The sequence below is a fragment of the Hippocampus guttulatus genome, chromosome 18, assembly GCF_054856545.1.
Source record: "Hippocampus guttulatus isolate MCC_2025c chromosome 18, RoL_Hgut_1.0, whole genome shotgun sequence".
NCBI classification, from domain to species: Eukaryota; Metazoa; Chordata; class Actinopteri; order Syngnathiformes; family Syngnathidae; genus Hippocampus; species Hippocampus guttulatus.
The window spans coordinates 8,407,727-8,418,953 of NC_141278.1; the positions used below are offsets into that span (position 1 = coordinate 8,407,727).

General features: G+C 43.0%; 2 protein-coding genes and 1 long non-coding RNA gene across 4 annotated transcripts; 1 reads left to right on the forward strand and 2 right to left on the reverse strand.

The window, feature by feature from the left end:
• The first annotated feature begins 76 nt into the window (after positions 1-76).
• On the forward strand, positions 77-4,385 carry zcchc17 (zinc finger, CCHC domain containing 17). 2 transcript variants are annotated; one of them, XM_086136414.1, is made up of 7 exons: positions 77-147; positions 363-505; positions 1,269-1,369; positions 1,968-2,059; positions 2,126-2,226; positions 2,304-2,449; positions 2,615-4,385. In XM_086136414.1, exons 2-7 carry the CDS (start codon positions 376-378, stop codon positions 2,777-2,779), a joined length of 735 nt encoding a protein of 244 aa, XP_085992540.1. In that variant the 5' UTR covers positions 77-147; positions 363-375; the 3' UTR covers positions 2,780-4,385. The 2 variants fall into 2 exon arrangements, with proteins under 2 accessions (XP_085992540.1, XP_085992541.1); XM_086136415.1 differs by lacking the exon at positions 77-147 and having other exon boundaries at positions 155-505.
• LOC147191015 (uncharacterized) lies at positions 840-3,294 on the reverse strand. Its single transcript, XR_015103680.1, has 2 exons — positions 3,156-3,294; positions 840-2,231 (listed from the first exon to the last, which is right to left on the reverse strand). It is a non-coding gene; the product is annotated as an uncharacterized LOC147191015 (long non-coding RNA).
• A 3,342-nt stretch (positions 4,386-7,727) lies between the features above and the next one.
• On the reverse strand, positions 7,728-11,210 carry fabp3 (fatty acid binding protein 3, muscle and heart). The gene is made up of 4 exons (XM_086136255.1): positions 11,033-11,210; positions 9,831-10,003; positions 8,189-8,290; positions 7,728-8,106 (listed from the first exon to the last, which is right to left on the reverse strand). Exons 1-4 carry the CDS (start codon positions 11,103-11,105, stop codon positions 8,053-8,055), a joined length of 402 nt encoding a protein of 133 aa, XP_085992381.1. The 5' UTR covers positions 11,106-11,210; the 3' UTR covers positions 7,728-8,052.
• Between the last annotated feature and the right edge of the window lie 17 nt (positions 11,211-11,227).

The window sequence follows — 11,227 nt, forward strand, 5'->3', positions numbered from 1 at the left end:
GACTTGCAGAAACCGGAAGTAAGGCTAGCTATCAGATCTCTGATTGGACGAAATAAATGAAGTGGTATGATGATTGGCTACACTGGTTGTTGTCAAATTGTCATGGCCCGGAAGTGAAACCGAAGTTAGCTGTTGTTAACACAAAGCGTGAGTGTTTTATATTCATTTTGTACCCGATGTGACCTATGTCGGCCGTGCTTGATGCACTTGACACAATTGTCTATAAACATTTGAGCTATGTTCAACTGTATTTAAATCGGGCAATTCTCAATTTTAGCTAGTCGAGGCTATCGCGTTGACGTTAGCTTGCGCTGAAGGGGGATTTCTAAATCCAATTTTCTCGAACGATATTATCGATATAGGTAGAAAGTCGAGATGTCCGACAGTGAGCTGGAACCCGCGGGACTGGAAGGCCTCCCGCCGCTCTACAGCATTTCCAAGGGAGAAGTGGTCTCCGTGCAGACCTACGGAGCTTTTGTCCGCCTCCCGGGCTACAAAAAGGAAGGTGAGTGAGACGCGGGAAAGTGATGACTGCATGCTTTGAATGGATTCGGTGCAATACATACATTTTTTAAAAGATTTGAGGAAGTGAAGTCCCGAAAGGAGGGTACAGACTTGTGGAAATGACTCGTGCTGCAGTGATGACTGGTGGGAAGTTGGAGATTGACCACTTCATTTGGGAGAATGATTTGGAAACAGTTAATGTAGTTGTAATGATGCATAGTTTCAACAAGTGTTAAGGTTTCAAGCCAGGGGTTGGATTTTATAATGGTTGGCGTTCCAATGCACTTTTGCACAAATTGCAGACTTGCCAGTTGTTAGGAAAGCAACGCGAGAGCCAAAAATCAGAATCGCCTTTATTGTCATTGTATAGCATACAGCCACGCCTTAGTGCATTTCGTAAAAAAACATCAAAAATAGAATAACGGTTAAATAAATACAAAACTCAATAATAATAATAATACATTTCATTTATAAGCGCCTTTCAAAACACTCAAGGACACTTTACAATCAAAACAACAATACACAACAACAGCAGCAGTAGTGGTAGTGTGGACTGAGGCTTATATTGCACGCAGGACACATACTGCACATGAAATGAAATGGCTCGGATATTGCTCATTATTGCACAAGTGAGGTAAGTGAGTTTAGGTTTAAAACGCAGTAGCTTTGATTATTTTCTGTGATTATTTATATAATTTATATAAAAATGAAGACAAAATGGAGTCTCTTCCTTGTTGTTGTTGACAACCTGTATGTACCTTCAGGTCTCGTACACGTGAGTGAGATGTCAGCCACGCGTGTCGAGAGCGCGGCAGAAATTGTCGATGTTGGAGAGAAAGTATGGATTAAAGTCATCGGGAGGGAGGTAATTACACACATGTCCATACACAGTAATGGGGATAAGTTCCTGGTACTTTTGGTTCCGATTGTTTTAGTTTGAGGCACTCAAAGTGGCCATTGCAATTCCACCTGGGAACTACTGTTTCTGTGTACTTTTGGTTTCAAAGACTCAAATCAAAAGGACCCATTTTATTTCCACGTAAAGCTTCTAGTTCAGTGTATATTCAGTTCCAGGACAAAAAGAGTCACCCGACTGAATTGCCTCCGGAACCAGAAGTAACCATTGCATTTCCAGCAAGGTTTGGTTCTGTGTACTTTCTGTTCCAGGTACTAAAGAGTGCTTCGATTTGAAAGTGCCCATTGTCTCTGTAACTGCATTTTCACTCTAAAGTTCTAGGGACTAAAAGGTCTGTCCTAAAAGCTCCCAGTGTGTGTTTCCAAATTTCCACCTACAGTTCTGGGAACTTTTAGTTTTGAAGCACATTTCCACCTGGGAAAAAAAAAAACCAAAACCAAAAATAACCACACCTACGGTTCTAGGAGCTTTTTCTCTGGATAATGTACCTGCTGCGCTCAAGCATGATGCGATGACAGTTCCCAAGTGTGTTTTTTTTGCTTGTCAGATAAACGGCGAGAAAATCAAGCTGTCCTTCTCAATGAAAGCTGTCAATCAGGGAACTGGCCGGGACTTGGACCCTAACAACGTTATGGCAGAGTATGTTCATTTTGTTGTGTCTTACCCGCACGTGTTATGAACATGTCGACGCACGCGTGCGTGCAGGCAGGACGCCAGGCGGCGGAGGCAGTTCCGAGACCACACAGGCAACAGGATCACACTGGAGGCCGTGCTCAATACCACCTGCACGAAATGTGGCTGCAAAGGTGCTCTGGAAAAAAAAGTACTTCCAATTAAGCCACCTTATTATCTAAAGTCGCTCCTGTATTATTTTTTTTTTAAGGCCACTTCACAAAGGACTGCTTCTCTGCACCCGGTTTGCAGTACGCTCTTGTGCCTGAGGAGGGCGAGGAAGAGCCACAACAGCAGCTGCAGCAGCCAACTGCAGCTGCAGCACAAAAAGAGAAAGACAAGAAAAAGAAAAAGAAGGTACAGTAAACCTCGGCGACATCGCAATTTTACTATTCGGGCACTATGATAGCCAGCCGGCAGTGTGATGGAAGATTCCGGTATAGATCCTTTTTGGGGCCGGGCTCGGTCCCAAGCCATCGTCATAAAATGCACACGTGGCGCTTCTCTTCTTTCACTCGCCAGGAGAAGAAGATGAAGAAGAGGAAGCGCGAGAGGAAAGGGTCAGACAGTGACGACAACACCAGCGACGGCAGCGAGTGCAAACCCAAGAGGAGATGTCGCGAGCGGGATGATGCCCAGAAGCACAAGAAGAAACACAAGAAGCACAAATCGCATAAGCGTAGCTGAGACGGCTGCTCACGGGCAAAAAATGGCCGCCACGGCAGTGAGGACGTGTTTACGTTTCAAATTTGGATATTTATCTGATTGTTACGTTTTGTTTTGTTTGTTCCCTCCTCCTTGTCATGTTGCTGACAAGACAAACTTAATGGTTTCAGTTCCTGGAAATTAAACATGCACTCAAGCCAATAGCAGTTTCATGTTAAGTACTGGTACCTTCAGATCCATAGACTCAAAAGTCCCTAGACCTAAGCTTCCCCCCCACCAAGACAAATTTTGTTTCAGAGTATTTTTGGTTCCCGAAGCTAAAACCAAAAGTCCCGATTCCATGTTCTAAATTAAAAAAAGAAAAAATCTGTAAATTGCGAAAAAAGACAAAACTCACGTGTCCTCCATTTTGTTATCTGGCCCCATGTAACCTGATAACTGTCATCAAGATGACGGAGGCAACCACCAATGAGTAAAAATCCTCATTGAGTTTTACACTGCTCCGCTTTCTGAACTTTGGTGACAGTCCAACAAGTCTCACACACACACACCCACACACACAGGAAGCAGTAAAGGCGCAAACAGGAAGTGTAGTATGGCCAATACCCACACTTCCTCCATGTTTTAACACAATGCTCTTTTGAAATGCAACCATTTGAAGGTTATACTTCGCAATGAATCCCCCGCCCCCCAAAAAAAGATTTGATTTATCGGCCAAGTATTAGAACACACAAAGAATTTACCTTCCCAGTGACAGTTGATTCTTTCCAGATGTTACACAGTGCTTGTGGCAAGATGTGCTTCAAGATTCCTCGACCGTGACTTGCAAAAAAGGCCCGTCGGAACATGTAACGGAAGACTTTTTGCACAGCCTCGTTGTCCTAATCTGTGGGAAAAATCATTAGCATTCGCTCAGCAAAATAGCAAGTTAGCTTTTTTTGGTTTTGTTTTTTGCTCTTTGGGAACTGGGAAACAACCACTGAGGTTGCAATCCAATTCACCAGAATATGAAGAAAACATGAGACATGACAAGAGATTTTTGTGGGTATTTTGTTTTATTTAGCGTTTTAGCGACTTAGCCTGGCCTGCTTACAGGCAGGAAGTGGATTTCCCACAATGTCAATTACGGATGAACAATGCATGCGTGAGCGTGTGTGTATAACACCGTGAAAGAGGGTGTGACAATCCCTCAGTGGTTACAAGGAATATTTTCTTCCACACAGTTGGCCATCTACCCAAAAAAAAAAAAAAAAAAGACTTGTAATAAATCCTCCCCAGGTGCTGCATGTTTTTCTTCCTCATAGCATAGCGTGCAACAATTACAGACAAGCAATAAGTTGTACATCGTATGCACAATAAAATATGTGCTTCCCGCTTCGGGACGCGTTTATGGTTCTAATGTGGAAGCAAAAGGTAGAAGTTGTACAGTTGTTTTTTTAAGTTACACACCCTAACCAGATCCTCATTTAAAAATATATATATTTGTACACTGCGCCGATATCACTTCATGGGTTTAAAAAAAAAACAATTGCTAATGAACCCATGCCTGTGTGGGAAAAAAAGTGCTGTATTATATTTAGATGTTCATGATGCCACATTTCAATTTTTATTAAACATTTTGACATCGCGCTTTTTAAGATCATTATTTAATTTTTTTAAAACAAATTTAAAAAAGGGCCAGCATGTGCAATTTTAATAATTTTCTTTTCATTTCATCCCTCAAATTGTAGTGCGCTTATGAAGGGACTAAAGGAGGTCAATACATAAAAATAAATACGATTCAAGTTTTGGAATTTCAGATGAATTTTTCATTCAAATTGGCATGCGCATCCTCTATGTAAATATTTTAGAACTAATTCAAAATTTGACCTCAAACAGCTTTCTTTTTTTTTTCCAAAATAAAGACGGGGGGGAAGTATAAATTGGGAATTAAATAGCACCGCTCAGCAAAGTTTTACAATTTTTTTTTTTAACCAGATGCAATGCAAGTAACTTTTTTTTTTGGCGCAGATTTTGAATCTGCCCTTGTTTTTTTTCTCCCCGAGTACATCAGATTTTCAACAGAACAAAAGCAACAGGGGGAATGTTTTTTTTTTCTCCTGAAACTTCATTGCTATTACAATGCAGTGTAAAAAATATATATTTTGCTACGCCTGGGTACAAACAACCGCAAGAGTGCAGCGTATCTACTGTAAGTGTACTTAACCCTTAGATGCATATGTGGGTCAAAAATGACCCGGTGAGGTTTTTTTCTTGAAATATCTTCGGACTGAAAATTTATTATCATTTCATATTCCAGGTATTCCTCAAAAAAACAGTTTTTTATATAATGTCATTCACAATTTTAACTTACATTTTAAGAAATTTCAGTTTTTGTATTGCTACCCAAAGTTTCCATAAATGGGTCAAAAGTGACCCGTGTACATTTTCTATGGAATCCAATGGGAACCACTGATTCTACTCGACTTTGGCTGTCAGCAATACATTGACTGCAGACCACGCAGACTATAATATCAGAAGTGTCACCACTCAGGAAGATTATTTTACACTGTAAGAGCCGATACGTCTAGGTCTTATCTTCATATAAAATTGTTTGTGTGTCGTTCATGACTATTATTTATCTACAAATTGGCCTTCCGCCTGGAAACAGATCATATGGCAGCCTTCCGCTATGTATCGGACCTGTTCCTGGTCAACTGAAGACAGCGATTCATCCCCAGTGATTGTGTCACTGTGGATGAACAGCTTGTGCCATTCAGGGGTAGGCGCAAGTTTCTACAGTACATGCCAAGCAAGACTGCTAAGTACGGCCTAAAGATCCTTCTGGGTTTGTGATGCACGCATCCCCTATGCAATAGATGGTATAGTTTACACGGGGAGACAACCAGGGGAAGACGTTCAGAAGAATCTGGGCGAAAACATTGTCCAGCAGTTGTGTGGTAGATTTAGAAACACCGGTCGCAACATCACCATGGATAACTTTTTCACCAGTGTGCCACTCGCGCAGCATCTCCTAGAGAAGGAGCTCACTATTGTGGGGACTCTACGTCAGAACAAGCCAGACATCCCTCCTCTGATGAAGCCTTCCAAGTCCAGGGAGGTTTACAGCACAGAGTTTGGATTCAACGACAGCCTTACCATGGTCAGCTATGTCAGAAAGAAAGCAAAAGCTGTAGTGCTCCTGAGCACGATGCACCACGATAAAGCAGTGGATGAACGTAGCAAAAAGAAAAAAACAGAAGTGATCAAATTTTACAACGAGACAAATGGAGGTGTAGACACCATTGACCAGATGGTTGGCAACTACACGTGCAACCGGCAAACACAGAGGTGGCCCATGGTGCGATGGTACAACATAATTGACATTGGCACCCTAAATGCCTACACCTTTTTCATGGCTCGGCACCCATATTTCAAGAGTGGCATCACCAATGCACGACGGCTGTTCCTCAAAGAGCTGTCAAAGGAGCTTGTCACACCACACATGAGGAGTCGACTGGAAAGCTGCACCCAACTGCAAATGCCGATTATTGAAGCAATGAAAAGGTGCGGGGTGACAAAAGCCACCACCCAGACACAGGAAACAAATACACGGGGCCAACCAAAGAGAAAAAGGTGTCAGATCTGCCCAAGTAACAAAGATCACAAAGTCAGCAATAGGTGTGGGAAATGCAATGTACCTGTGTGCAATGATCACTGCCAGAAACAGGTCGTTTGTCTGAATTGCATAGTGATGAGACAAGAAGGCAAAACAGGCAATGCATACCCAGAGACAGACAGAGAGACGTGCACACACACACACACACGCACACAAAATGGATGTTCACGTTTTTCTATTGCTGTTTTGGGTAATTTATATTTTTTCAAAAATATTAAAAAAATTAAAAATAAAGATATTTCAAATATGAAATCATTCCTGTATGGTCCTAAATATATTACTAAATTTTATACAAGTGATTATTCTGAACCAAAATGACAAAATTTTCATTAAAAAAAGCATTGATTGTATTATGGGTCATTTTTCACCCACCTATGGAAGAGTGTAGGGTCCAGTCACTCATGCATCTAAGGGTTAAAGTGTCTGCAGAGTGTCGGGCCGTCTGTCTTACCTTACATCGAGTTGCCGGCGCGCACTGACCTCATGACGCCCTCTCCAGTGAGCCGCAGAACAATCACGTGCAAAAACACCTGGAATTTTTTCCCTTCACCTTGCCAGGGCACACGCATACAGTACAGGACATAGCGCAGGAGCTGCTCGGCGGTTATTTATAGGATGGAAAGTGCGGTCACACTCTTTGGGATCACTTCGGAGGCCTCCGCCAAATTCCATTGCGGACATAAGTTGCGCTTTGCCAACTGTGGGCCGCTTTGTTTTGGATGCAAGTGTACAAAACATGATCTTGCTTCCAATTCACTCATTCAGGACTAGCCAATTCTGGACCAAGTCTGAAAAGACGTTTAAGAACGTCTTTGGGAGTGAATGAGTTAAAAAAAAAAAAGTGTCAATTAAAAAAAAAAAAAAAAAAAAAGAAAACTAAATTTGAGCTTCGGCACACGCGTTGGAGATGAATGTTTTTCTACGGCCAGTTTGGACTGGGACATTTTTTGGGGGGGAGAGAGGGGCCAGCGACTTGCAGATAGTGTCCCCTCCAAAAGTATTGGAACGGCAATGTCAATTCCTTTGTTTTTGTTGTAAACTCAAGACATTTGGGTTTCAGATCAAAAGATGAATTTGGGACTGGAATTTGGAATTCCAGCTTTTATTTCATGGTGTTTACAAGTCGAGTGTTTTCAACAGAGCAGCTTATGTTTGAAGCCAAAGCTTTTGGAGGGGATTTCATGTGTTTTGTTTGACCATCAACTTGGAGAAGCTTGCGGGTTTTTTGGCTGTCGACTTGGGAGATGAGTGATTTTTCTGTGGACAGCTGCGACAGTGCTAGAAAATAAATCAGTTTCCACATATTTGGCGTCAGTTCGGGATTCTTTTAATGACTCCCGAATGTTTCAGTTGACAACATTTGCAGGTTTTCAAGTGGACTCCATGCAACACAATGGGAAAAAAAAAACAACAAAAATTGGGCTACTCCAAAGAAAAACGACAACAACCCATTGGAATATTTTCAGTGTTTTTACCAGGAGAGGTTCTCAAAAGTGGGGCAGGGGGATGGGCGGGGTTCCACAGGTAGTGTAAATAATACTGACTTCCAATAGATGAAGGAAACGTGAGCTGACTCGTTGCAAGTATGTGGATGCAAGTATGTTTGTTTTGGGGGTGGGGGGCGGTGGGAGGGTCTTCACTCCGCCCTCTCATAGTTGCGTGTGCAAACCACGGTGCCCAACGTCAGCGTCTGTTTCCAAAACAGACACAGCACGTTTTAGAAAAAAATAAAAAATACAGACTTGCTTGGGTTTGATTTTGAGGCCACTGACCAGTGTGAGGGCGTTGCCGTTCACTTCACGCACCAGGCTGGTCTCCTTGCCATCCCAGCGCTGGATGTGCACCATCTTGCCATCGTCTATTGTCACCACCGACTACGCACAAGAGTTGAAGAATTAAGGTGGAAGATTCATGCTAGTGCAGAAGTGTTTTTTGCGTTGATTTGGGGTTTTACTTTAAAAAGAAAATGACAGTATTTTCCGCACTTGTGAGTATAAGGCGCACCTTCGATGAATGAATTTTAGAACTGTTTTTATATATAGGGCGCACCGCATTATAAGGCACTGATAGAAGCTGCAATAGTGGCTACGGTTGCGTTATGCATCCACTAGATGGAGCTACGCTCAAGGGAATACAATACAATACAGCTTTATTGATATGGAGCTTTCACGACCGCTGCAGCTGTAACAAAGCGCTTTACAGAACATTGAAAATGTCGTATTGGCCCGAATATAAGACGACCCCCCTCAAGACTCAAGTTTGAAAAAAGACTTTTTGAACACCAAATTAATTTTTATACAGAAAATAATGACAGTACATCTGAAACAAATGATTCTAACAATATATTTGAGAGAAAAAGCACATTATTTTGCCTCATTCAAATCTTAATATCTGAACATTTCAATATGTAATCTAAAGTGCAATCACAATCGTAAATGAATGGCTTCTGATTCTTGAAATGTAAATGACATCCTAACTTCTCCTCAGCTGCCGGTTAACCTGGCCGATCAACGACCCACTTTTCTCCAGATTGTCGCTATGTTTCTCCATTTTCTGTTATCTTTTCTATTATTTTCTTCTCTTTTCTTTCTTACCGCTATTTTTTATTTTTATTCTTCGTGCTCCCGCTATTTTGATTTTTAGTCTTCGTGACAGGGGTTCACTTTGGCCTGGGGAGTCAAGTTCAGCATTCGCTTCAATGATATCTGGCGCCATCTAGCGTCGTGAATGGGTATAATGTCTGGACCCTGAATATAAGACGACCTCCACTTTTTCAGTCTTATTTCAATGCAAAAAACACCGTCTTATATTCGGGCCAAAACGGTACATCCAAGAAATCTGAATATTGATCTATACAGAAGGCGCATCGGATGATATAGCGCACTGTTGGCTTTTGAGAATATTGAATGCTTTCAGGTGCGCCTTATAGTGCGGAAAATACGGTAAATATCAACAACTTTAAAGAAAGTTACATATAATTTCACTTTTTTTCCTCCAAACATCACACCAAAGTCTCAACACATTTTTCACCTGCTCTCAGTGAAAACCATGTTTATAAATATCCATGCATCATTTGATGAGGGTCGCAGGCGTGCTGGCGCCATTTGTCTTTGAGCAGTGGGCGAGGTACGCCAGACAATTGCAGGGCACGTATACAAACAACCATTTACGCTCACGTTCACACCTACAGACAATTTAGAACATCCAATCAACATACCATGCATGTCCTTGGAATGTGGGAGGAAAGCTGAGTACCCGGGAAAAACCCCCACAGGCACGGGGAGAACATTCAAACTGAAGGGGACGTGCTAACCAGTCGTGCAACGTGTCGCCCATCAATAAATATTGTGAATAATAATCCCAAGTGACGTTTTGAGGCTACACGTTGCATTGAAGGGGTCTCGTCAGACCCACCTTGACCTTCCTGCTGTCGGCGGTGGTCTCGTCGAACTCCTCTCCCAACTTGAAGGAGAGCTCCGTGTTCTTAATGTTGCTCTGCGTCTTGACGGTCACCGTGTCGCCCTCCACCGAGATGATGGTGGTGGGCTTGGTCAGGTTGCCCAGCTTGCGGGTGGGGAAGCCCACACCTGCGGCGGAGGGTTGCGTTTAGGTGGCGGGGAAAGACGGTCAGTCATGTAGTGACTTTGTGTGTTGTGTGCAGCATGTTCTGCGGGAGCCCCAATCATCTGTGCAGACACTAAATTACATGTGTGCACCTAAACACACCACTGAGTGACTCACTTTGCCTTTTGTGGGTGTGTGTGTGTATGTGCGCGCACACCCGCATGCAATATAGTGGCTCATTGATCAAGAGAATTGTGCAAGGGGGTTGAAAGGCCGCCGGGTGCCGCGGCGATGGGCGCAGACGAGTCAATTATAAAAATGCCCTGAGGTCAGCGCTTGCAAATAACCTTGAAGCCCCGCCCCATGGTGCACCCTTCTCTCACACACACACACACACACACACACGAAGCAATGTCACACTGTTATTAGATATTTATGCAGTATTTTGTGTACAATATTTTATATGTATATTGTACAATATGTCCACTGTAGTAACCGCTGTCCCTGAAAGGGTTAAAAAACAACAACAACTTCCCTGCTGATTTTTATAATCTAGAAAGTTTACCTTCCTTAAACATTTAAATGGAGCACGGATGGCGTTTATTTTAAGAAGTTTGACCAAGTCGCCCACCGCGAAGAACACAATGACATCACCGGTCAACACAAGTCTGGCAATGGCGTGCCTAATCAAGTGTCCAGTGATGTCCTATTTGCAATCACGTGTTCCATCCTTCTCGAAGTGGCGTCTAAAAGTGCGAGCTCTCTACAATGGCTACCTTTCAAATGTAAGTGTGTGACCGCCTCCTGACCATTCTCCCATAGTGGGGCAAGGGGGGGAGGCATTCAGGGCCCTTCCACACCACACTCGGGCCATGTGCTCGCTCACCCGCTCCACCCTTCCTCCTCCTCAGTCTTTCCCACCCTTATTCCATTCTCCATCTTGTATGCCCTTTGATTAAATGCAAAAACACAAACACACCGGTGAGCAGCATGTGCTCACACACACACACACACACACACACACACGCGCGCCTCACAAAAAACAGACTCACCCAGTTGCTTCATGTACTCGTCAAAGTTGTCGCTGTTTTTCAGGTTCCATGTGCCCACGAAAGCCTCGGCCATGATGGCTGCAGAAAGCTGGCGGAATGAGTGTGTGTGTGAAAATGGGCGTAAAAGAGAGTGTGTGCGTGTGTGAGAGAATGAAGGCAGAAGACAGAATGCAGAATGACGAAGGAGGAGGTGGA

Coding starts and splice junctions, on each gene's coding strand:
- zcchc17 (XM_086136414.1), top strand. CDS start 376: ATGTCCGACAGTGAGCTGGAACCCGCGGGACTGGAAGGCCTCCCGCCG. Junction 506..1,268: donor CCCGGGCTACAAAAAGGAAG/GTGAGTGAGACG, acceptor ATGTACCTTCAG/GTCTCGTACACGTGAGTGAG. Junction 1,370..1,967: donor TTAAAGTCATCGGGAGGGAG/GTAATTACACAC, acceptor TTTGCTTGTCAG/ATAAACGGCGAGAAAATCAA.
- fabp3 (XM_086136255.1), bottom strand. CDS start 11,105: ATGGCCGAGGCTTTCGTGGGCACATGGAACCTGAAAAACAGCGACAAC. Junction 10,004..11,032: donor CGAGTACATGAAGCAACTGG/GTGAGTCTGTTT, acceptor CCTCCGCCGCAG/GTGTGGGCTTCCCCACCCGC. Junction 8,107..8,188: donor ACGGCAACGCCCTCACACTG/GTCAGTGGCCTC, acceptor TTTTGGAAACAG/ACGCTGACGTTGGGCACCGT.